This window comes from Phalacrocorax aristotelis, chromosome 6, assembly GCF_949628215.1.
Source record: "Phalacrocorax aristotelis chromosome 6, bGulAri2.1, whole genome shotgun sequence".
Taxonomy (NCBI): domain Eukaryota; kingdom Metazoa; phylum Chordata; class Aves; order Suliformes; family Phalacrocoracidae; genus Phalacrocorax; species Phalacrocorax aristotelis.
Genome location: NC_134281.1, coordinates 50,941,031 through 50,963,785, shown reverse-complemented (window position 1 = coordinate 50,963,785; position 22,755 = coordinate 50,941,031). Strand labels below are relative to the sequence as shown.

Below are 22,755 nucleotides of genomic sequence, written 5' to 3'. Positions count from 1 at the left end.
GCACAGGGCATGGCCTCTGCGTCTGTTCCTCCAAAACCGCGTGGCTCTGCTTTGATGTACATGGAAAATTCCCTGTTTGGCCGGGAATCTGGGGGGCTGGGGACTCCAACTCCAGCTACGCTTGGTGAGGAATTAAAAGCGTGTTTTGTTGGAAAGATTTTTTCCTCTCCTGACTGGGGAGGCGACATCCAAACCTTATTTTCCTTTCCACACTGGGACACGTGCCAGCAGGCCTGAACAGTCCCCGGGGAGCCACAGTATGTGGCTGTGCCGAGCCCCTTACCAGCACATGGGACGTAGCGGTGGAGCAGGACCAAGGCACAGCAGGGAAGATGGAGCCAGGGAAAATAGAGGCCGCTAGAGGTTGGGTTTGGGCTCGGGGCTGTTTGCCTGTAGCCTGAACACGTGCCGAGGTCGGGCAGGGAGCTGGCTCGGCTGTGGATTTTAAAATAGCACCTCATCTGCCAAGGACCCTCCTACTCTGCCACGGGCTGGGTGGATCCCGGCCTTGCTGTACACCTTGTGCTGCTGGTGAAGTGCTGCATGCCTGGCCGGCTTTGCTCCAGCGCTGCAGCGGCTGCGGGGCCGGGAGGCAGGGAGGGGTGCGCTCGCTGCTCCTGCCGCACACCCTGCCGTGGCTGTGCACCAGCCCAGCACAGGGACAAGCAGCCCACAGCCACTCCTGGGGACTGTTCAGCTGGGGGATGCTTCTCCCCAGGCACCCTCTGGGCAGGCTGCTGGGCTCTAGTCCCGGCAGCATGGTGCCCTGGACCTGGCTGAGAGGAGCATCTGCATCTGCAGGCATCACCCCAGCAGCTGGGGGTCACAGGGACCGTTCATCCCAGCGTGGTGCTCTCTGTTTTGGGACCACGCTCGCTGGATGGCAGTACCCCTCCTGCTTGCTTCCTGCGGGGCACCAGCTTAGGGCAGGAGCAAACTGGGGTTGCTACATCAGGACCACCCAGGGAGTCGGGGGGAGAGTGGGGTGTGCGTGCTGGGGCTGGGAAAGCCCAGGCTTCCCCCTAATCCCTCCTCCAGGGGATTGTCCCACTGTCCCATCACTTGTGAATGGCAACAGGGTCCCCCCTGGAATAAAACCTTGCGAGAGCAAAAGAGCAAGGAACCTGCTGCCCTGCCAGCCCCGCAGGATGCTCGAGGATCGAAGGCTGTGATAAGGATATTTGTCCGTGTTTTCAGATGCGGGTGCTGCCCTGGAGGACATCAGCAGCCAGGCACAGGCTCTGCCAGAGCCAGGGTGCTGTGGCTCCCACTTGACCAGCTGCAGTACCACCAGTGCCGCACACGCATGTGCACATTCACCTGTGGACAACCCTGGGAGCTTCCTGGGGGTTATACTCGTGCCACAAAGCTTCAAAGCTTGATGACTGCTCCAAGGCAACCCCTCTCCATCCCCAGAAATGGCTGCAGTCCCAGCAAAAGGGAGGGCAGGATTCAGGCTCTGGGTCTGCAGCGATCTTTCTTCATCCCTCTCTTACCTGTCTGGATTTCTCTCTGTCCATCCTTGGACCAAGAGCACCCACACATTCCCTCCATCCCCACTGTCCCCAGTGCATACCATCACCGCCAGCACTGCCAGGGTAGGTGAAGCAGCTCGTTCTCTCTGAGTGACTCATGCTGAAATACATGACGTTCACCATATTTCAGGGCTTTTGGCTTGGACGAGAAAAACATCAGGGCATAAGAAAGTTTCTTTGTGAGCTGCTCTCAAAACACTGGAGGGACTTCTCCTCCCACTTGCTCACATACTACTTTTTTTTGAGAAAAGTAGCATGTTAAATTATAAATCATTTTGATTGTTTATAACATGGAAAATAGACAATTAAGCAAAATATTTTGTCTTGATTTATTAAAAAAAACCCCCCGAAGGCCATCTGGGTACATCCCAAACAGGTCTTGGCTGCATGCAGCAATCAGCAAGTGCCTGGCCCTGTAGCTGGACATGCTGCCTCAACCACCTCCTCCCCCCGCCCCAGCCCCTCCAGCCGAGCCTTCGTGTAGGGGGCCAGGGAGCCACGTGGCGACTGCGCCCACTTGCCGCCTGCCTGCAGGGCCATGCCATGGCCGTACCCGGCAATGCTGCCTGTCCCAGCGTGGCTGTCCTGGCAGCTCGGCGCGGTTTCGCTGCTGCGTTTGCTCACAGGGTTATCTGCTCCGGAGCTGGTGTTGGTTTTGGCACACAGCGCCGGGACCACACCTACTATTTAAATACCACAGCCAAGAGCTTGGAGGGGAAAAAAAAAAAGGGAAAAAAGAAAACGAATATGAAATATTTGTTGCGGTTTGGAGATACACACACACATGCACACACAACACAAACACACCAGCGTGGCTCCGGGTCGCTGGCAGCCGAGGAAGGAAGACTCCAGCTAAGATTGTCTTCAAAACCACGCTGGCAGCAGAGTCTGCTGAAGGGAAACCCTTTGGGCCAAAATTAGCCCCTGCCGCATGCCAAGCCAGAGCCTGCACTTGCCCAGGCTGGGGAAGTCGGGGCAGCCCTGGCAGTGCAGCCGGGGCCAGGGAGCCATGCCAGCCCTTCCCGGGTGGCTGCCCTCCTGCTGGGCTGTGAAGAGCTGGGGAAAGGGTGCCAGGGATGGAAATCCCCAGGGAGGCACCCCTTGTAGGGATGGGAGGGTTTTCCCTCCGCAGCACCTTGGAATAGCGGGTCCTGTCCTAGAAATGCCCATCAGGGCAGCAGCCTTGCAGTGGTTCTGGGGTGGCTGGGAATAAAGACAGGCAGTGCTGCCGCTCAGTGCTGGCATGGGATAAATGGGCATCCAGCAGCTAAGGATGAGCTGGGGCTGGAGATGAGGAGGACAGGAGTCCCATGGGAGCAGCTGGCTCTGGCCACCCCCCTGCCTTTGGGACAGGAGGTGGCATCCTGGACACGCTTGGTGACATTGCAACTCTGCCAGTGGTGCTGGCACTGTGGTAGATGGGAAGTGGTGCCATTTTCCCCCATCCCTGCTCAGCTCACCCTCTTGGGGCAGGTCCCGCTGCCCCCTTGCCTGGTGTTGGCCTCGGTGAGGTGGCTGCCGGCGTAAGACTGCAGCAAAGTGGCCCAAGGGGTGCTGGGTGGCCATGCTGTGCCGTGCCATGCCATGCAGCAAGGCCTGCCGAGGCGGCTGGAGCAGGTGGATTACCGCCACCTTCCTTTCCCCAGGCTCCTTCCTGGAGAAGCTTTCCCGATGATCTCACTGGATGCACATTTCTAAATTGTTTGGTTGATTGTTTCATCATCGGAGGTCAATTAAAGAGAAGGCGAGTTCCTGTCGCCCCACTCCGAACCCCTTCGATGCCGGAGCCCCAGAACAAAGGGAGGAATTGGGCTTGGGCTCGGCCAGCTTGGATTCCCATTTGATTATTTCCAACAAGGGAGCGAATCTATTTTGGAGCCAGTATTCCCAGGGGATGAGCTCACCAGCGCAGTGCAGGAGCAGGGCTGGGGAAAAAAAAAAAGCTGCAGCCTTTTGTAATGTGTTGCAAACCTATTTACTACCAGGGAGGCTGGGTAATTAAATGCCACTTCCTGGAGCGGAATGAAGCAGCTTTATGTAATGCCAGCGCAAAGGGGTTTGCTCCCGACGCGAGGCAGCCGCTGCCTCTCCTGGATGCTGCCACACGCGTCATGGGCGGGAGGATGCGCTTTCGCGGGCTGTGTGCATGCAACTGCACCGCGGCACCTGCGTGTCGCCAGCTTCGAGCCGGGGCCGACGTCCCGTGCTGGAGTGGGTGGCCTCGGTGCAGCACGTGTCCTGGGGGTGCGGGACGGCAGCTGGGCGGCTTTTCCGTGCAATGCTCTACGGGGTGTGATTTACACCGTCAAGGTGGCTGCGGGCAGATAGCTGCATGGGAGGAATAACAAAATCAGATGTTCTGGGAAAGAGCTTCCACACAGAGCAGGATGGGTTCCAGGCTCCCTGCTTGTCCTGCTGTCCCAAGGGCTGTCCTCTGCTGCCTTACACCAGGGCTGTGTCCCCATGGGTTCCAGTGACTCGTGGTGCAGCCCGTTCACTCAACCCCATGCCGCAGCTCCCGTTGGAAAGTCGTTCCCCCACAGGCACGGCAGTGCCTCACGTACCATGGTCACACCAGTGCCCAGCCTCTGGGGCTAGACGGGTTTTCTCTGGGCTGGGAAAAGGCATGGACCTGCGTGGAGCAGGGCTGACCGGTGCTGGGCTTGGTGCTTGCACTTTCCCTGCCTCTGTGCACAGTCGAGGTTTTCCCCACCCGCTGAGAGTCTGAGTTCATTGGAGGCTGATTACCTTAGAGTACTGCTGGGGAGGAAGGATGGAGGCTGCTTTGAAAAGAGTGGCAGAGATTTCTACCTGGATTATTTGAAACTTTTGTAGTCCAATAGTCCAACTGCTCGTACACAATGGACAGCTATTAAACCCCAACGCACAAGAGAAGGGCTATAATGCACACATCTTCTGTGCTGTGCAGCTGTACCACGCTGCTTGCTGTGAAACTCTCCATGCAACCTGCTGACACTGCATGTTGGGGCTTTTTTTTTTTAAAGATCAAACCACAGATGTTGGGAAAAATATCCTGCATTCCATCCAACCTTCCATGTTGCTCACAAGGAACGAGAAAACAGCAATTCCTCCTTTTACCCCTAGAGATGCTGGGATGGCACAAGTCTTCTCCAGTGCTGTTGTAGGTGGCAGCCAAAGAGAACGACTCCCATGGCTGCGGTCCAGACCTGGCTGCTGTGGCTGGGGGGGCTCACCGGGTCGGGGGGCAGGATGTGGCCTTAGGCTGGCACGTGAGCACACGTGTTTGCACGTGAGGCCGCTGCTGCGAGGGCTGGCCGGGCTGGCCGGGCGCCTCGAGCACGTCGCACTGCTAATGGAGGCTGCAGCATGCATTACAGGTTGGGACATCTCTTGGCACTGCGCCGGGTGTGATGTCCCCTCCAAGCGGCAGGATACCCCATCCATTGCAGTGCTGGACCCTGTGGCTCTGTGCAGAGCCCGGTGCTTTGAGCTTTCCTGTACCAGTGAAAGTTAAGCAGTGGAGGAAAAACGTTGCTGTATGTTATAGAGGAAGAGAGGTAAAAAGGGCAGGAAATTTGCACCATGTCCATTTCCCCTTGGCCCCTGGCTGCTGCTCATTCCGGATTCGGGATTTGCGTAGGCAGAGTTAAAAATAACAGGGGTATATAAAGAAGGACAGAGAGGGCTGCGCTGGCCCCGCAGCCGCCGGGGCACAGCCAGGCAGCAGGCAGAGATCAAAGCAGGATGCAGTCCAGGCGGCATAGTGGGGCTGGGAGCGCATGCAAGGTCTGGGGGGTGCCGCAGTGCCATCGTGCCATGAGTTGGAGTGCCCAGCTCTGCCGGCTTGGCAGCCTCCCTGCGTGGGCAGCTGGGCAGCACCCGTGGGAGATGGGGCCATGTATGTTGCTGTAGGCAAAGACATACCCCTGAGCCCTGTCCCTCCACAGCCCTGTCCCTCCGCAGCGTTTACTCCACAGTGACATTCACCAGGAGGGACCTGACCCAGCTCTCCTGGCCAGAGAGCTGCATGGGGAGCCTGGATGTGACCCCCAGCCAAAGCACCCCCTCCTGGGGCTGAGCTCCCTGCCGGTGCTGCTGGGATGCTGCCTGCCTCCCTGAGCCCCTAGTGGCCCCGAACTTTGGCGGTACATCCCAGTGCTCCCCAGGCCCGGGGCAGGCAGGGCGGACACAGCAGCTCGCTCAGTGGGTGCAAACGAATCTGCCCTCTGTGCCCTGATAACATTGTGTTTGTTGCAGAGCGGGAAGAGCCTGCCAGCACACGATAAGAGCAGATGACTTTACTCTGGACCGCTCCGGATTGAATTATGCTTTAATTTCATTTTCAGTTCCTCTTTTCTTTTAGGGAGGGGAAGGGGGCTTAGGGGGGTGCAGGCAGGTCTGGGGGCTCCTGGACCCTTCTCCAGGCAGGCCAGCCCCAGGCAGAGGGGAGGACAGAGAGCAAAACCCGGACAGATCCGCTTTCTGCTCTCAGGAACAAAACCCCAGAGCATCACAGCAGCCCAGAGGGTCCTGCTGCGTGGGTCCCCACAGCACCTCTCCATGGAGTGCCCTGCAGAGCTTTTGGGGCTGAGGTTTTGCCTCCCACTGAAGCAGAAGCTCTCCGGGCTGTGACACCATTAACTATGTTGAAGGGGCTCCACTGTTCCTGTTCATGAGGGAGCAATGCAGGTGCCCCGAAGGCAAGTCCCAGGGTTTACTCCAGGCCCCCAGTTCTATCTAACAGAGCACAGTGGGGGATGCAATGCAGGTGTTTTTCAGTCCTCAGTGTTTCATGGTGTAGGGGACCCCCCTGAGTCTACTGGGTGTCCCACTGGACAACGCGGGCACCGATGCCATCTCTGGCAGTGCAGTGGGGCATCACTCCTCTGTCTGCCCCACGCATGCTGTGTGCCATAGGGAGAGTGCCGCACCACTGTGGCAGTGTTGGCAGGGCTGCCGATGCTCTCGGCTTGCTGAAGCCACCTCCAGCACACCACGCTGGGCATGGCACGCTCCTCCGCTGCCACATGTGCCAATAGCTGGGATAACCATTAACCCTTTCCTTTTTGGCCATTGCCTGAGCAGTCAGCCCTTCCCACCCTCTGTTTGTTCTCCTGCTGGGCTGCTGTTTGATCTCCTGGGATGCCAGCAACTTTACAGCCTGCCATAGTGGCGCGGGAGATAATACACGTTTCCTAAATGGGCTTCTGTAAACAGCGGGCTGTGCACGCACCGGCTGCTCCCGCTCGCCTCCCTCTTGGCTCAGAGGAGGCTCCTGTGGCTGGGGGGCCGGCAGGGCTGTGGCGGGGACCCTCCTGTGCCCACCCTGTGCCTCACAGCAGGCAAATCCCTCCCGTGCTGCCTTCCTTGTCTCCCTGTGTGGTTAGGGCTGGCAGCGCTTGTGTTGGTGTGGTGCCTGGCGCAGTGTTGCTCCCTTCCGTGCCGGCCCTCCCACCATAGCATCAGTAATAAGAATTTCCTGGGGAATATCCCACATTTGCAAGAAATATTGCCTGTAAAAATGAACCTGCCTGGAAAAGGGGAAAACCAAGTGGAATTCGTGTTTGTCTCCTGTAATGTCTGCTCTCACTTATCTATAAAAGTTTGGGGCAGGATCTGCCTTACTATTAATTATTATTTGGCCAAGAAACAAATAATGGGATTAACCGGGGACTTAAATAAGCTACTCTGGGGGCCAGGCTCTAAGGGATTTTGAGTGATACCCACATGCTTCTTTGCCACTTCAGAGGTGACTTTTTCTGAGGAAGGACTTTGCAGCCCATGCGTTTTGACCTGCTGGGTGGCATTAATAAACCTGCTTCCTTGCTGGCAGCCGGGCACACAGGGCCCAGGCAGCGACCCAGCATGTGCTCTGGAAACCAGGGCAGGGATTCTTGGTAAAAGGGGGAAGATTTGAATCGTTGTTGTTCCACTGGATTACTGAAATAATTTATTGCAATGCTCCACCCTTATAATTAAAGCATGGTGATGAAAGCAACTGGTAGAGTAACTTTGGATCCAGAAGCAGCGTGTGCGTGTGTGTGCGCGCACCTCACCTTTGGTGTTTATATTTGTTTTTTTTTAAATTGACTCCTCGCTTCTGAATAGTGAAGGCAGCAGCCCCAGTTCTTAGAAAGGTATCTGGGGATGGAAAGCCCCAGAAAGCAGGGAGACAGGCTCCAGGAGATAAGGGCCATTGCTTCTTGACAAGCTCAACAGTAGCAGGGCCATTCCTGGTATTGGCTGGACAGGGTCCAAGCGGAGAAAGTCTCACTATGAGCCAGACAAGGTGGTAGAGTTCCCCCAGAGAGGCCTGCCCAGCACCCCAGGTCTCCATGCCACGTCCTGACTTGCTGGCATGGAGCAAGGTACTTGGGTGTCTCCTGTGAGGTGGGACATCCCTGTCCCCTCATGTCCCCCGCTGTGGGAAGCCCTCGGGTGGACAGCACTGTCCTGGGAGCTCCATGGGGCGGGCAGGGTCAGCCAGCTGGCCCGTGACCCCCACGGTAGGGCGGTCGGAAGCTTGACCACGGCACAGGTCCCCAGACAGAGCAGACAAACGTCCCGCAGGGGCTGTGGGCCGAGATGAAGTGAGGCAGGCAGGGTGCCAGGCCCCCTGGCAGGGTCTGCAGGGCAGTTATCTCGGCTTGCACACGCACCCTGCGTGCGGCCAGATGGGAGCTGGTGCACTCTGGGCTACTGATTGCCTCACCGACAGCACCACTGCGGCGGGACGTGGCCTCATGGGAGCTGTTACATGAAGCGAGTGGTGTGGGGGCAACACAGCTCAGCCATCCCCGGCTGACACAAGCACTCGTTGCGACGGCACCTACGCTCGCTAACGCACTCGGTATGCCCCGTGGCGAGCGCTGTGTCCGGCTAATCGGCCGGCGCGCTCTCAACACTAACCCCACACTAAACCTCCTTGACACGCTCCCGCTCGCGTCCACGCACGCTGGCACGCAACGCAGCCATTGCCCCTGCCCCACTCGGGGGATCCCCAGCTCTGTGATTTACAGCCCCTCTCCCCATTCGCAGTGTGGGGCAAGGCGACAGGGCACCAATGCCCCAATCACGTCGTGGGGACGGGCAGGAGGGACCCTGGGCTTTGCGATCCACAGCGGCACCCCTGCCCCTTTTCCCGCCGTGGGGCGCGGGGACCCCTGCCACGCCACGGAGCGCCGCCAGGGTAGGGGCTGCCGCCGACCCCCGCCCGCCGGGGCAGCCCCGGGAGAGGGGGCGTGACTCAGGCGATGGGGGAGCCAATGGAAGGCGTCGGCGGTGAATATCAATGCGAGCCGGGCCAATGGGAGTGCAGCCATGCTGTTAACAGCTTAGGGGCGCGGGGCGGCCCGGAGCAGCGCTGTCGCCGCCGCGGGGAGCGGAGCGGTGCCGGGCTCCGCTGCACCCCCAGCCCGCTCCGGCCCCGGTGTCCCCGCCCGGCCCGCCATGGCGGCGGCCGTGGACGAGAGCACCCTGCCCTCCATCTCTACTTTCGCCAACTTGCTGCCGCTGGAGGAGCGGCCCGCCGATATGCTCCATGTAAGCACCGGGGCACCGGGGAGGGGGTGGCAAGGGGGGGGTATGGGGCAGAGCGTCTCGGGTTGTGGGGCTCAGCCCGGCTGGTGGGGTACGGGCCCCCTCCCGCCGTCGGAGGGCGCCCCGGGGTCGGTGGAGACGGAGCGGTGCCGACCCGCCGGACGGGCTGGGGGGAGCCGCCGGCGCCCCGAGCGGGAGGCGCGGACCGCGGTGCCCGAGCGGCGTCCGCCGCCGATACTGACGCCCTTCTTCCCCACAGAGGATGCTGCAGCAGGACGGCGCCGCCGCCGTCAAGCGGGAGGAGGACGACTTGGGCAAGTTCGTGGACTTGGATTTCATTCTGGCGCACACCAGCAGCGGCGGGCAGGGGCCGCCCGGCCCCAACTACCCTCTACCCGAGACCCCCGAGAGCTGCGGCACCACCTACGACAGCGACGGCTCCTACCCCACGCCGGGCAAGTTCCCCGCGCCTTACCCCGAGGGCCAGGGCCACAGCTACGTGGCCGAGCTGCTCACCCCGGACCTGCCCGGCCACTGCGACCTGCAACGGAGGGAGTACACGGAGCTGCGGGTGCCCGGCGGCGCCCCCTCCCACCACCCCCATCACCACACGCCCCTGCACCCGGCCCTGGCCCGCCCGCTGCCCCTGGACCCCGCGCAGCCCTTCGGGCCCCGCATCAAGAAGGAGCAGCCGGAGGAGCGCGCCTGCATGCTGGGGCTGCCTCCCGCCGCCGAGTACCTGGGGTCAGGCGGCGGCGAGCACAAGCCACGCGTGGCGCCGGGTCCCGGGCCGGGACCGGTGCCGGTGCCGCCGCTGGCCTACCCGGGCTTCGCCCACGGCCGCCTGGGGCCCCCCGAAGAGCCGCTGCCCGGCGCCGACCCCCACCTCCTGGCCGACCTGCCGCCCCACTATGCCGTGGCCCCGCACTGCTACGCTCCCCACTTCGCCCCCCAGCCGCCGCCGCCGCAGTTTCATGGACACTTCAGTGTTTTTAGGGAGCCCCTGAAGGGGCCGGGGCCGGGCCCGGCGGGGCTGCCGGGGCTGCTGGTCACGCCACCCAACTCTCCGGTGCTGGAGTACTTCCCGGCCGGGGCCCCTCCCGAGGACTGCAAGCCCAAGCGCGGCCGCCGCTCGTGGGCACGCAAGCGGACGGCCACGCACAACTGTGAATACCCGGGCTGCGGCAAGACGTACACCAAGAGCTCCCACCTCAAGGCCCACATGCGGACCCACACGGGTAAGGGAACGCCGAGGGAGGGCGGCCACGCGTGGGGGGGATGCGCAAAGGGGTTCTGGGTGGAGGGACAGGGGTACAAGGTGAGACCCGCGTGCCTGCTTCGGCGTGGTTCCCGGAGATGTGGAGGGGTGTGTGGAGAAGACTCCCCCTACGGGGACGGCCCCCTTGGTGGGGCCGGGTGGGGACATCCAGAGAGGCCCCGCAGCCGGCACAGGGCTCCACGGGAAGGATCCTGCGTGGGGCAGGGTGCAAGTGGGAATTCCCTCGGGAGTGCTCAGAAGGACTCTGTGGTGGTGCCAGGCATGAGGCACGCAGGGACCAAGGCACACAGTGAGACCACCCATGCGACACCCCGACCTGGCCTCGGGTGCCTGAAGGGGCAGGGCCTGGGGGGCAGGTGGAGCAGCCCCTCTGTTGGGCTTGGGGGCAAACGGAGGGGGGAGACAGGCTGGGGGTGTATGGCGAGACCCCCCCGGCAGAGCTGGGACAGGGCACATGTTGTGGCCCCGCAGCAGAGACAGGAAGGGGAGCATCCACAGTTTGAAGTGGGGCAGGGGTGCCCAGAGGATGAGCCCCACGCAGGGCACATGGGACTGCCGAGAACGTGGGGAAGGGCAGGAAGACAGGGGACAAACGGACAGGTGGGTCAGGCAGAGGTGCGTAGGGGACAAGTACACAGCAGGGCTCCCCTCTCGAAAGGATGGTGGGCAGGGATCCCTCCTGGAAAGGAGGTGCTGGGCAGGGGAGCACCGGGGTGAAGGCATAGGGAGGACAGGGACTTCCAAGCCCACTGACACCCCCTCTCCTCTACAGGTGAGAAGCCCTACCACTGCACCTGGGAAGGCTGTGGCTGGAAATTTGCCCGCTCCGATGAGCTGACCCGCCACTACCGCAAGCACACAGGGCACCGGCCCTTCCAGTGCCACCTCTGTGAGCGGGCTTTCTCCCGTTCTGACCACCTTGCTCTCCACATGAAGCGGCACATGTGAGCGGCGGGCTGTGGCCGGACTCGGTGTCGCCAGAGCCAGCTCATGGTGTAAATAGTGTCAGGCTGGGGACGGCACTGGGGAGCAGCCTGGCCGCCCAGCCCTCTCCGCTTGTAGTTGATAACTAGTTTTCTCCTCCTGCCCCTGCTGTGAGAGCTGGGCCCAGCTGAGTGGCAGGGAAGGGCTGCTTTGGGGGTGTAGGTGGGGAGCAAAGCTGCAAGAAGAGTCTTCAGCCCCTACCTAGGCACCACCACTCTGCTCCCCATGCCTGGAGGGTCACCCCCAGCCAGGCACCTGGTGGCGGGGTTTGGGGCTTGTGCAGCAGGGATCTGTCCCCAGAGCTCCTGGCTTGTATTTGGCATCAGCTTAAAAACCTTCTTCCCCCTCTGATCTTGGCACCCCCATGGCTCCAGGGACAGTGGTGGCTGACTTTGGCCAGGTTTTGGCTGGAGACCCATGCCTGCTGGGTGTGTGGGTCATGGCGCTGGGAAGTGGGTTGCTGGTGTTCTCGGTTGTGGCCATCAGAACAAATGTCCGGGCCCAAAAGCCCAGGCTGGACAGGGTGAGGGTGGGACCTGACTGTGGTTCATGGCTATAAAGGTTTGCAGGGCTTGGCAGCTCAGCACCATCTTGCGCAGGGAGCGGGGACGCTCCTGTCGCCAGCTTCGGACCCTGCCGGGCAGTCTGGTCCTGGCCATTCCCACAGTTTTCTGTTTGGGAGCCTAAAATGGCTCTCCTGGCTCTCATCTGCTTTCATTCATCTTGTTCTTCCCCTTGGGATGACACCAGGTACTGCTGCAGCTGCCTTCCCCATGCTGCTTGAAGTTTAGTGCGTAAAGGACAGTGAGTCCAGCTATGAATGCCCAGGTCTCTGCTATACTTGAAACTTTCGTAGAGGGAAAAAAAAAAACTCCAAAGAAAATGAGTCTTTTTATGTGCAGCTTCTGCAAAGCAAGTTGTAAATTAAACAAAGCAGTAATATATAATGTTTCTGTTTTTTTAATATATTTTTTTCTTCCAGCTGGGAACACAGATGAGTCTCGGCTTTGGGAAGTGCACTGTTCCTGTCTGTGTATATTGTTAATTAACATTTCTCTGCTTGGGCACGTTAGGTCTCTTGCACTCTGAAATGTTACTTTTCTTTATATGCAAACTGTTGAAATATTGTGATCTGCTGTATAATAAATAAACAAGATGTAAACATGAAAGAGCCAGGAGAGTTTACTTTAAAGCTTTCTTCTAAGAGGAGAGGGTGAGGCTGGGCTTGCTTGTCAGTAAATATTTATATCGATGTTCATTTCTGCTTAAGTTAGCTGTGGAGGATCGATGGGGAACGCCCAAGCCTCGGCATCTGAGCAGCATCTCCTGTGCAACAGCTCTTGAGTCACCCCACTTCCCCGTGCCTCAGTTTCCCTAATCTGCAGATGGGGCAATTGCGGCACTGGGATGGCGTGACTGGTCCTGTGGTGAGTCACTGCTGAAGGGAATGGCAGCCGAAACTGTACCGGGAGCCTTGCTGGTCCCGTCGTCTTCCTGAGCAGCCCTGTCCCACTGTCCCCTGCAGCAGGAGCTCTACAGCACTGGCCTTGTGGTCACAACCAGGAGGCCAGTGGCAGCTGCCTGGCCCCATGTGATGTCCCTGCTATCCTCCTGGGGGTGGCCTGGCAGCTTGGCGGGGTTCAGGTGCTGAGGTTTCCCTGCGTTAATAGGTGGTGACTCAGCACAAGCATGCTGGCAGGTCCCAGAGCTCAGCAAGCAGGTCTGGCTCCATCCCTCCCTCCCACGGCTGATTACCCGTGATGCACGCATCCCTCTGAAGGTTGGGGCTTGTCCAGACCTGACACCGTGCTGGCAGTGCAGGGAGCACTCTGTAAAGGCTGAGTGGTGTCCTGGCCCAGGGTGGTGGTGGCGGCTACCTCCTCCTGTGCTTACTACCACAGACCTGGGTGGCTGGCCAGGGCTGGGGGATGCCCTGGGGCTCCTCACCCTGCAAGAGGAAATGGGATGTAGCTGTGCTGCCAGCATGGGCTGGGCAGGGCTGATCCCGTTCCTTCCCTGTTCTCTGCTTGCAGCTGTGGAAAGCTGAGCTAAAAAGAGATGGGAATGGTAGAGCGGGACTGATGCCTCCCTGTGGGGTGGCTAGTGTTTTGGGGTCAGACTGAGTGTCTGTGAGTGTCTCCAGGCAGGGTGGCAGCAGCATGGGACTTTGTGTTCTGCCTGCAGGCCTGGGACTGTGGGACTGCATCCACAGGTGTCACAGATCCACTAGGCTTGATCACTTGTCCTTTCCACAGCTGCCTCCACCCTCTGCTTGCCCTACTTTCTGAGAGTTTCCTGCATGGGGGTGAGTGTGCTGGGACACAAGTGACCTGTGATGGGGTACCAGGGGTGTCTCCCAGGACCCCCAGTACCCAAGGGGCTGATGCTGGCAGGGTGGCCGGATCAAAACTGCTGCCTCTTCTCCAGAGTCTTGTTCACAATGTCACATGGAGGGAGAGGGAAAGGTGTGGGCTGTTTGAATTAGCGATGAGTCAGGCTGGCAAAGCCAGATGGGGAGAGAGTGCGTGCCTGCATGTTTGTGTGTGTATAAGTAATCTCTGGCTTTGTGTTTTTATTATGATTATTATTTTTATTTCCAGGGGAACGATGAATTTCTCCAACCATCCTGTCCCACTGGAAAGGCTGGCTTTGCTGTCCTGTCCTCCCTAAGCATCCTGGGAGCCAGAGTGACAGTCCACGGCTGTTTTGAGGTTCAGCTCTGAGATCAGAGCGCAAACCAGTTCTTCCTTGCCTTTCATCATTGCTGTGCTGGGGCGGGAATGAGGCCCAGCTCTGCTGCTGTTGCCTTACATGGAGGTGAGAGCAGGGAAGGTGCTTCAGCTCCTTCAGGCAGAGCTGTTCCAGGATCACTCCCCTGAGCCTGGGGCAAGGCTCTCCTTTGGGCACACGACAGGCACGGCAGTTGCAGGGACCAGCATTGCTGTGAACCCTGCCTGGGCAAGGAGTGGCTGTGGTGGAAATGGCTATTACAGTTAATGTGTTGTTAATGAAAACCACCCTCTTCCAATTGCCTGGGCCAAGGTGTACACTCCATTGGAAGAGGGAGCTCAGTCCCATCCCCAGCAAAACCTGCCCTGCAAAGCAATGAGGACAGCAAGAAAATACCCTCGGCAGTGCTGAGGAAGGCAAGGCTGGGGCACAATCCTTGCCTGTGGTTCGTGCACCTGTGGTCAGCTGGAAAGCGCTTTGCCCCAGCCTGGCAGGGGCACACGGAGACCCAAAATATGCCAGTCAACTGGGGGAGGACCCTTTTTTGCAGGAGATGTGGCACTAACAGTGTGTCCTGTGCTGGAGGAGAAGGGAATGCTCTGAGAAGCCAGGCTGGCTCCTGAAGGGCTGATTTACACATGGACAGCCACAGACCCAGGGGTTGTACCAGCCTGGGGCAGGTGTCGGTGTCCTGGATCACACGCTGAGCTGCTGCAGAGATGGTGCAGAGGGAAAGTTGTCTGGTAGGGCAATGTGTGGTGCCCACACCACTGTGCCCACACCTGGGCCATGCAGGCCCTGCCTTGGGACGTATCTCCTCCTGCCAGCCTGGCCTTCATTTTCTGCCTTGGTCACCTCATGGCAAAAAGGCCCCCTGTGAGCTGTGGTGGTGGGTGATGCAGAGGTCCCTGAGCCCCCCTGCAAACCTTAAAGCTCAGTCCCATGGCTTTGGGGTGCAGACAAACTGGCACAGCGGGAAGGCAAGCAGGGAAAGGAAGCAGCAAGGCATAGAGAAACACCTTCCTGTAGAGGGGTGAGTCATGGCCACAGCATGGCCTGGCACCTCTGCCAGCAAGAGTGGGGCCCTGAGGGTTCTCTCCTCCAGGGGTGACCCAGCTTGTGGGGTTACCCCATGCTGCAGCCACAGAGCTGGCCTGGAGATGCAAGGCCATGGGGAGAAGTGGGGTTGCAGGTCTGGGAGGGCTCCTTGCCCAGGGCTTGACCCTGGGGTTGCTGCAGTCCATGAAGAGAGTGAGGAGCTGGGGAGGGGATGTGGGTGCTGGAGGTGGGATGTGTCCTGGCTGCTTGGGGGTGGGAGAGATGATTTGGGGCTGCTTGGAGGGGCTGTCACCTTTCCTCACCAAAATGCAAGGTGGGAGCTTGGGTCCCCAGGGATGGGGTGTCCCTGTGGAAGGATGCTCCCAGGGCTGGTGCCCCTCCTCCCAGTGGGGCAGTGGGAAGCGTCCCATCCCTGTCACAGGGGGAAGGTTCAGCAGCCTGTCCCCACGTTCCCGCCACTCGGGGTGGGCCAGGCGCCGTGATAACGGGGCTGTGGCTGTCACCGCACCCTTAGGAAACATTTGGCTTCAGGCACCTGAACCCACGGGGAAACGATAACTCCCTGGCTCGCTCACCCTGCCTGGACCCACACCTGGCACTATCGTGCCTTAGTCACACACCAAGAGTTTTTCCACTGCTGGGCCCCAGATAACCTCTCCCACCCCACTGGCCGCAGTGTTTGCACTTGTCCTCCTCCGCTGGTGCCAGGCTGGGGGACACACACACCTTGAGCCCCAGGCTGGAGGCACGCACACCTCTGGCCTGGGGCCACCTACAGCTATGCCTGGCAGCTGGGGCACAGGTGAAGGGCATGAGGAGCATCCTACCCCCAGGACCCTGGAGTGGGCAGGCGGCTGGCTGGGAGGGGGCCAGTGTTGCCCTCCTGCCAGGGCTAAATGTGGGGGGGCACCCCTCCCCCAGCTGCTGGGTGGCAGTGAGGTCTCCCAGGGTTGGCACCCTGTGCCCACAGGATGGCAGGAGATGGGGTTGCAGTGACAGGACAGCGACGCTGGCTCTTGGTGTCCCCCTGCCAAAGCCCTGGGGCACAGGACCCCTGGGCTCCCTGCTGTTGCTGACTTTCCCTAACCTGCTGCATTCCCTGAGTTTTCCCTGTGCCCTGGCAAGGCAGGACCCCAGTGCTCCAAGGAGGTGACAGGCCTGGGCATGTTTCCCCATACAGGACTCTCATGGACAGCACCAGGGTGTGAGGGCTCACCAAGGTATCCAGCTATGCCCCTTTGCTCTTTGAAGGCTGTGCAAGCTCTGGGATGCGGTGGCTGCTGCCCAGAAACAACATCTCTGGGTCCTTTTCAAGGCAGTGTTAATTGCTGCACTGCTGATCAGGTTAGCAAAAGACCCAGCTAATGTGTTTCACTTGCAGGTCTATACAGCTGCTGGTGGGACACAGCCCGGCAGTGACGCCCACACTCACAGAGGTGTGGGGGAGGTGGGCTGTGAACAATGCAACCCAGCTGCCCACGATCTCCACCTTTCATGAGGTTAAAATGGTGCTGCCCTGGGGAGATGAGCTTAAAACGTGCTGTGGGCTTAGTTTGTTGAAGAAGTGTGAGTTGATCACTGTGTACTGGGGCTGAGCTTGGGCTGGGTCCACTGGGACAGGGCTGGAAACTGGGCTTGAGCAGGTCAGACCTAGAAGTGGGGGATATAATCAAAACCCAAGGATGCAGAATGGCCACCTGTGCCTGGATTTTATGTCAGGACCGGTTGTGTTTTGGTAAGTGTTGTTTAACAATGTGAACAGACAGTGAACGACCTGTGAAGAAGGGGCGAAGAGAGAGATCCTATTTCTCTGGTCTTGCAAAGCTCTCCCTAGAGCAGCAGTGCCAGGCTTGCCAGGCAGGCAGAACAGGGGTGAGTGTTAGCGGAGGCAGAGGAAGGCAGTGCTGGCAAAGCCCCGTCTCCCTCTGCAGACCCACCCTGGGGGAGCATGGACACCCCCTCCAGGCCAGCTGTAGCAAAAAAGCAAGGAAAGATGCTAGAAATGATAAGGAATGGCCACATCTGCTGATAGGGAGAGAGCTTGGGTGGACATGGCAGATCTGAGAGCAAACAGCAAGGACAGGAGAAACCCGGGGGCTGGCCTTGTGCTTGTGGGAGGAAGGGCCAAGATGCTAGAAGCCACCACTGGCAGCATGGGAGGGGACAGAAAAGGGGTTAAATGATTCCCAGCTCCTGCTGGGGCACACCAGCGCAGGCTGGGCCCTGACGTGGAGGTGATACACCAGTTCCCATGGGAAGAGATTGCAAGCGGAATGGGAATGGCAGCAACTCCAGCACAGCCTGTCTGGCACTGAGGGGCTGCATGTCCAAGTCACCCAGTACAGCAGGGTTCAGCTCATCTTAGGGCAGCTGTGCAGATAAGAACCCCTCAGTGGCACCTCCTCTCCTGGGCTATCTGAGGTGGCTGGAAGATTGCTGTGGATCTCTGTGCCCCATGCTGAAACCACCTGCTTTGGGCAAACCTCCACCAGGCAGCCTTGCTCCTGCCTCAATGCAGCGGGAAGGTTATTTTCTCAAAGTGCCTCGAGGCCCTATGCTGCGGTTTCCTCCCCCTTCCCCATTCCTCCTCCCTCTTTACTTCCACAGGGAAGAGGACGGGACAGTCCTATTAATAAAACTTTCACTCCTGGCTGCCTGTGGCCTCAGGTAAGCACTGTGGCCCTGGAGCGCTTTGGGAAGTTTTCCTTGCCAAGCATGAAGGCGAGGAGTGAATGCTTTGTAAAATGAAGCCAGGCCAGGCAGCCCAAATGTGCCATGTAGTGCAGCACCCACCTGGCAGGCAGCCACCTGGCATGGCTGGCTCGCTGCTCGCCTGGAGAGCAGGAGGGTGCAACAACTGTCAGCAAGCACCTTGGCACCCAGCAAGGAGATCGGCAACCTTGGTATGAGCTCTGCGGGGAGCCGGGGTCAGCACTGAGACCCTGAGGAGAGCAAGGGCACTGCCGCTGAGCTGCCCTCTGCCACTGCACTGGGCAGTGGTGGGGTGGGGGGCGGCCCCACAGCCCCCGTGTTCCCTGCTGAGGCAGAGCCCAGCGACCCACTGCCGCGGCCCCGAGGGGACGGGCACCCCCAGCTTATCGCTTCGGGCACCTGGGGGGGTGGGGTGGTGGGAACACCCTAGGAGGCCCCGCGCATCCCGCAGCCCCCTGCTCCCGGACACGGGACAGCCGCGGCCCAGGCTGGGGTGGGGAGTGCCCGGGCCGGGCTCGGAGACACCCACCGAGCCCGGGCCCAGCACGGCTGTGCTGCCATCTCCCGGCGCAGGAGCGAGCCCCGCCTGCAGCCAGCTCCCCGCCCGGAGCGGGAAGGAGGTACGTCGGACCTGGGCGGATCCGAGCGCGGCCGCTGGGCTGCAGGGAAGGAGGAGGAGGAGGAGGACTAGGCGGCGGCGGCGCCAGGCCCAGGGCGGCCGCGACCTGCCGGGAGTGGGGCGCAAATCCGCCATTTCTATCCACGCCATCTCCATTCCCCTCCTGCCCCAACCCCCGGTAGTGCGTTCCCCAAATGGCTCCGGGCGCTTCCGGGCGCCTCTCGGCGGGAGCGGAAGTGGCGCTGCCCGGGCCGCTGTGGTGGTCGCACCGTCCCGGTGGCTGTGGAGCCGGCGCGGGTGGGTGCGCGGGTGGGACGGCGGGTTGCGTGAGTGGGTTGGGGGCTGCCGTGTCTTCACGGCGGCAGCGCCGCCTTCTCCCGCCCGGCCTCCCGTGGCCGTGTGGGACCGCAGCGCGGCGTGTGCGGCCGCCGGGACCGGCCGGGTGCAAGGGCCCGTTGTAGGGCCTGAGGGGACGGGCGGGCTGCGGGGGGTGGTGTGGTACATACATCCGCGTATGTATGGATACACGCACGCATGTATGTATGTATGTGTGCATGTACGCACGCATGCGTGTGCATGGGCTAGCCCCGGCGGGAGGTGCCCGTTAACCCCGGCCCCGCGTTTTCCCCCAGCGCTGGAGGGGACGGACGGGGCGGCGGCGGCGGCGGGAGAGGCCGGCGGGCAGGTGGAGAGATGGCGACGGGCGCGGACGTGCGGGACATCCTGGAGCTGGGCGGCGTGGAGTCGGAGAACACGGGTACCATCAACAAAAAGGATATCATCAACTCGGATAAGGTGAACCGCGACGCCCTGAGGGGCAGCTACTTGTTTTCGAGGCGCTGACTGACCTTGCGTGTTGTGTCTGGGGTGAATTCTGGGAAAAAGATGGATTAAAGCATGTTCCTACCATAGCTCGTTTATTTCGGGCTTCCTAGGAGGGTCTGGAAATGCCTGGAGGGCCCTGCTCCTGGTGATATCTTGAAGAAAATAGAATTTTCTTCTGAGTAATAACAGTGAACCACGTGAGCCTGGCAAAACAGAATTTGGTGGTCAGAGAAGAGAGCTGAGAGGGAAGCGTTTGTTTACAACTATATCCTTGAAGAACTGAGAGGCTAATAGAACGGAACATCCTGCCTCAGAAGATGCTGAGAACTGGGTGATAAAATGTATAGTCAAAGAGGACAACTAATTGGGATGTTAATAAAGAAGTAAAACTAAGTGTCCTTTAGGTAAACTATCCTAATAATACTAAAAATCACACCCATAGGCCAGGACACACAGCCTCCCCCCCCCCAATTAAAGGGACCTGTACCTTTAAGTTGAAATGAGAAAGAAATTAATTATTAGCTGAGGGGTGTGAATATTATCTGTGACTGGCACATTTAACTGTATAAATGCCTTGTAGTTTCTCGGAGCAGGGTGCTGGCTTTATGGAGTTACCACACAGCACTGATCTTTGCACAAAAACGAAGTGAATAAAATACCTCCTCTCCATGTGCAGTTTGGTGTTTAGCACACCAGCTGAAGGAACCCGCTTTTTGGGAAAACACTGGGTTCCTGTGCGTTTGGGACTGTATGTGGACGGTGCTGTGGTGTTTGGGGCAGTATTTAAGCTGGAGCTGTGTAAGTGGTGGTCTGGTGAGCTGGGCCTGGCCCAGGGACATTTTCAGCCATCTCTAAAATTCCCATATTGTGGAGTGTGAAGTGTGTTTACCATCTAGCCCACAAAGCAGATGGAAATAATATAACACAGTCCTGTGTTAGAAGACAAAAAACATTGACCTGATTGAACGGTAGATGTCTTCAAACCATGGGATTAGTCCCCATGTGGGGAAGGTGTGTGGCTGGGGTTTGGGAGAACTGGGATGCCTCGCCTGTGGGAGCATGGGCAAGTTAGTAAGCTCTGTTAAGGATGTATGCCATCATGTGCTGCATTCTGTGTGGTAACATGCTACTGTATGTTGTTGGCTTCTGTATTTTAAATTCAGGCAAGGTCTTGGCTGTCCCGTGCTTTGCAAGGTGTGGGGAAGGTCAGGTCACAACTAGTTATGGGACATGGAGGTGCTTGGAAATGAGGCAGGGGAGATGAAGTCCCCAGGAGCTCTCTGGTACAGATGGTCTAATTTGAAGTAAACCCTGTGTATTTGTTTGGAAAAAACCAACAAAGCAAACACATGCGACTACCTCATCCCTGAAAGTGCTTCCTGAGTGTCTTTGCTTGCCTCCACTGAAATGTTTGTCTCTGAAGAGAAGTGCAGTGGTTTCATGACTGCCTTGCTGGGAACAGGACACACGGTATAACTGGTGTAATGGAAAACTAATGAGTTTCAGTAATTCAGAGGTTGAAATGTTAAAATGGCCATTTTTCAGCTGTTTTGGTGAATAGTGTGTTCAGTGAGCAGCTCATTGGCTGGATTCAGCCTGCAACGTTGTGCCACTGACTGTTCAGGGTTGCGGGTTCTTTGATTTAGATGCATTTGTCTGTCAGCTAGCAGAGAGCTGAAGGAGAACTGGTGGCTGTCAGCCTCTCCTTTGAAGCAGAGAATAAGATGGGATTCTCCTCAGATTTACCTGTCTAGTGGAAAGAGAGAAGAAGGGGAGGTGCAGGGAGGGATTTGGGGAGGAGTGCAGGAGGGCAGCTGTGGCCGTGAGTGAAACATTCTGAATTTCTACAAAGTACAGAAACTAAATCAAGCCAAAGGTATAAGCCATTATGGCATGGAAAGAGCAAAATTGCTAGTAACAGTGCAGCACTTGCTCAGGAAATAGATCTGTTCTCAAGTAGAAAAGAAACAGATTGATGTCTTTAAATCACAAGAGAACTGTGAAGTGCTTTCCAGTCCATTAGTGACTGAGGATGTTAAAATAAAAATTACTAGGCATAAAAACATTTAAATCAGTAGGACCAAGTAATTTGTTCTCAACTCCTAAAAGAGCTGGCTGAGCTGATCTCTGACCTGCTGATATTAACTTTTAATAAATCTGGGAACGTTGAGGGAATTCCAGAAGCCTGTGTTCAAACAGGGTGTGTGAAGACCCGCAGGTAACTGCCTCTGGCCTTACATCGCTCCTGGGCAAAGTGATGGACACTCTGGGAGAAAGGTGTTTGATTAGGAGTAGAAAGGTGCTAATACAATGAATGTCTGTCATGAAGTTTTATGGAAAGCAGTTGTAGTCAGCGCTGATAGATTTTTTTTTTAAAATGGGATTTTGAATTTGCTTGATAAAGGTGACTATGGATTTAATACGATTTATGATACAGTGTTAGTTTTACTATTTCAAAATATTCTCATTTAAAAGTTGGTAGCGATATTGTAAACAAGTACATAAAAGTAGTGACAGGCTAGTAGTTATAAAGATGGTACGCGCAGAGCATTTGGTCTACTCGGTAAACTTGGCCCACTTAAATAAAGTGTACCTTGTTAATGTGGCTGTTACAGTATCTACCTGAATCCAAAGCTGATTGCTTTATAAACTTGTACATGTGATATGAGATGGAATGTGTCTTAGAAACCATCAGTTCTGACAGGGCTTTAGGGGCCAGATTGAGTTGCTTGCACTGAATCCCTAGTATGAAGAAACTACATCAAATAAATCTTCCCTGTATAAATGGGAGAGCAGAGGTGGGAACAGGGGTTTACTTTTATAGGTGATATCTGTAGCTTTGACATGGGGCTACAACAAAGGCTTGGTCACAACTGGTAAAAAGTGAATTTGCTGCAGAACAAAGTGACAAAAACTAAGAGGGTGTGAAGACATTTCTTATTCTCTAAAAGGAACAGAATCACTTACTAAAATGCATTAATGTCTTCGCAGGAGGACAGTTCTTACCTAGTAAAAAAAAAAAGCTTAGTGCACCAGCCCCCGAAAACTATTGCTAGATGTTCAACTTGAAATTTAAGTGCGTGTTATCAGCAACAGCAAGTGTCTGAGTACTGGTGAGTGCTATCACTGAAAGTGGGCACGTTTTGTCTGTCAGTGTCTTCCACCAGGAGCAGGCACTTTCCTGGAGAAATTCAAGGTGTCTAAAACCAGATAAAAGTGAAAACCATCACAGGGAACCATATTACGTAGTTTAATGTTTCCCCAGGGATTGCTACTTCTGAATCTAAAATGCAATTCTTTTGTTTCAGAAAAAATCCAAGAAATCTTCAGAGACATTGACGTTTAAGAGGCCGGAAGGAATGCACCGAGAAGTTTATGCACTCCTCTATTCTGACAAAAAGTAAGAGCTTATGATCAACTGTGCATGTTGTGGGGTAGCCCGGACTTTTGGTGGCAGGGCAGCATCCGCTTGAAACCATGGGCAGTCTTGC

General features: G+C 57.7%; 2 protein-coding genes across 3 annotated transcripts in view; both read left to right on the top strand.

The window, feature by feature from the left end:
• The first annotated feature begins 8,836 nt into the window (after positions 1-8,836).
• On the top strand, positions 8,837-12,488 carry LOC142059245 (uncharacterized). Its single transcript, XM_075097822.1, has 3 exons — positions 8,837-9,059; positions 9,316-10,294; positions 11,108-12,488. The coding sequence occupies exons 1-3, from the start codon at positions 8,967-8,969 to the stop codon at positions 11,281-11,283; spliced, it is 1,248 nt and encodes a 415-aa protein (XP_074953923.1). The 5' UTR covers positions 8,837-8,966; the 3' UTR covers positions 11,284-12,488.
• Positions 12,489-18,628: 6,140 nt separating this feature from the next.
• DMAP1 (DNA methyltransferase 1 associated protein 1) overlaps positions 18,629-22,755 on the top strand; it is a 38,974-nt gene continuing 34,847 nt past the window's right edge. The window contains exons 1-3 of one of the 2 annotated variants that reach the window (XM_075097814.1): positions 18,629-18,736; positions 19,072-19,234; positions 22,573-22,664. In XM_075097814.1, coding sequence (XP_074953915.1) covers positions 19,133-19,234; positions 22,573-22,664 — 194 coding nt within the window. In that variant the 5' untranslated portion in view covers positions 18,629-18,736; positions 19,072-19,132. The remainder of the gene's footprint in view (positions 18,737-19,071; positions 19,235-22,572; positions 22,665-22,755) is intronic. The other variant, XM_075097815.1, reaches the window with a different exon arrangement.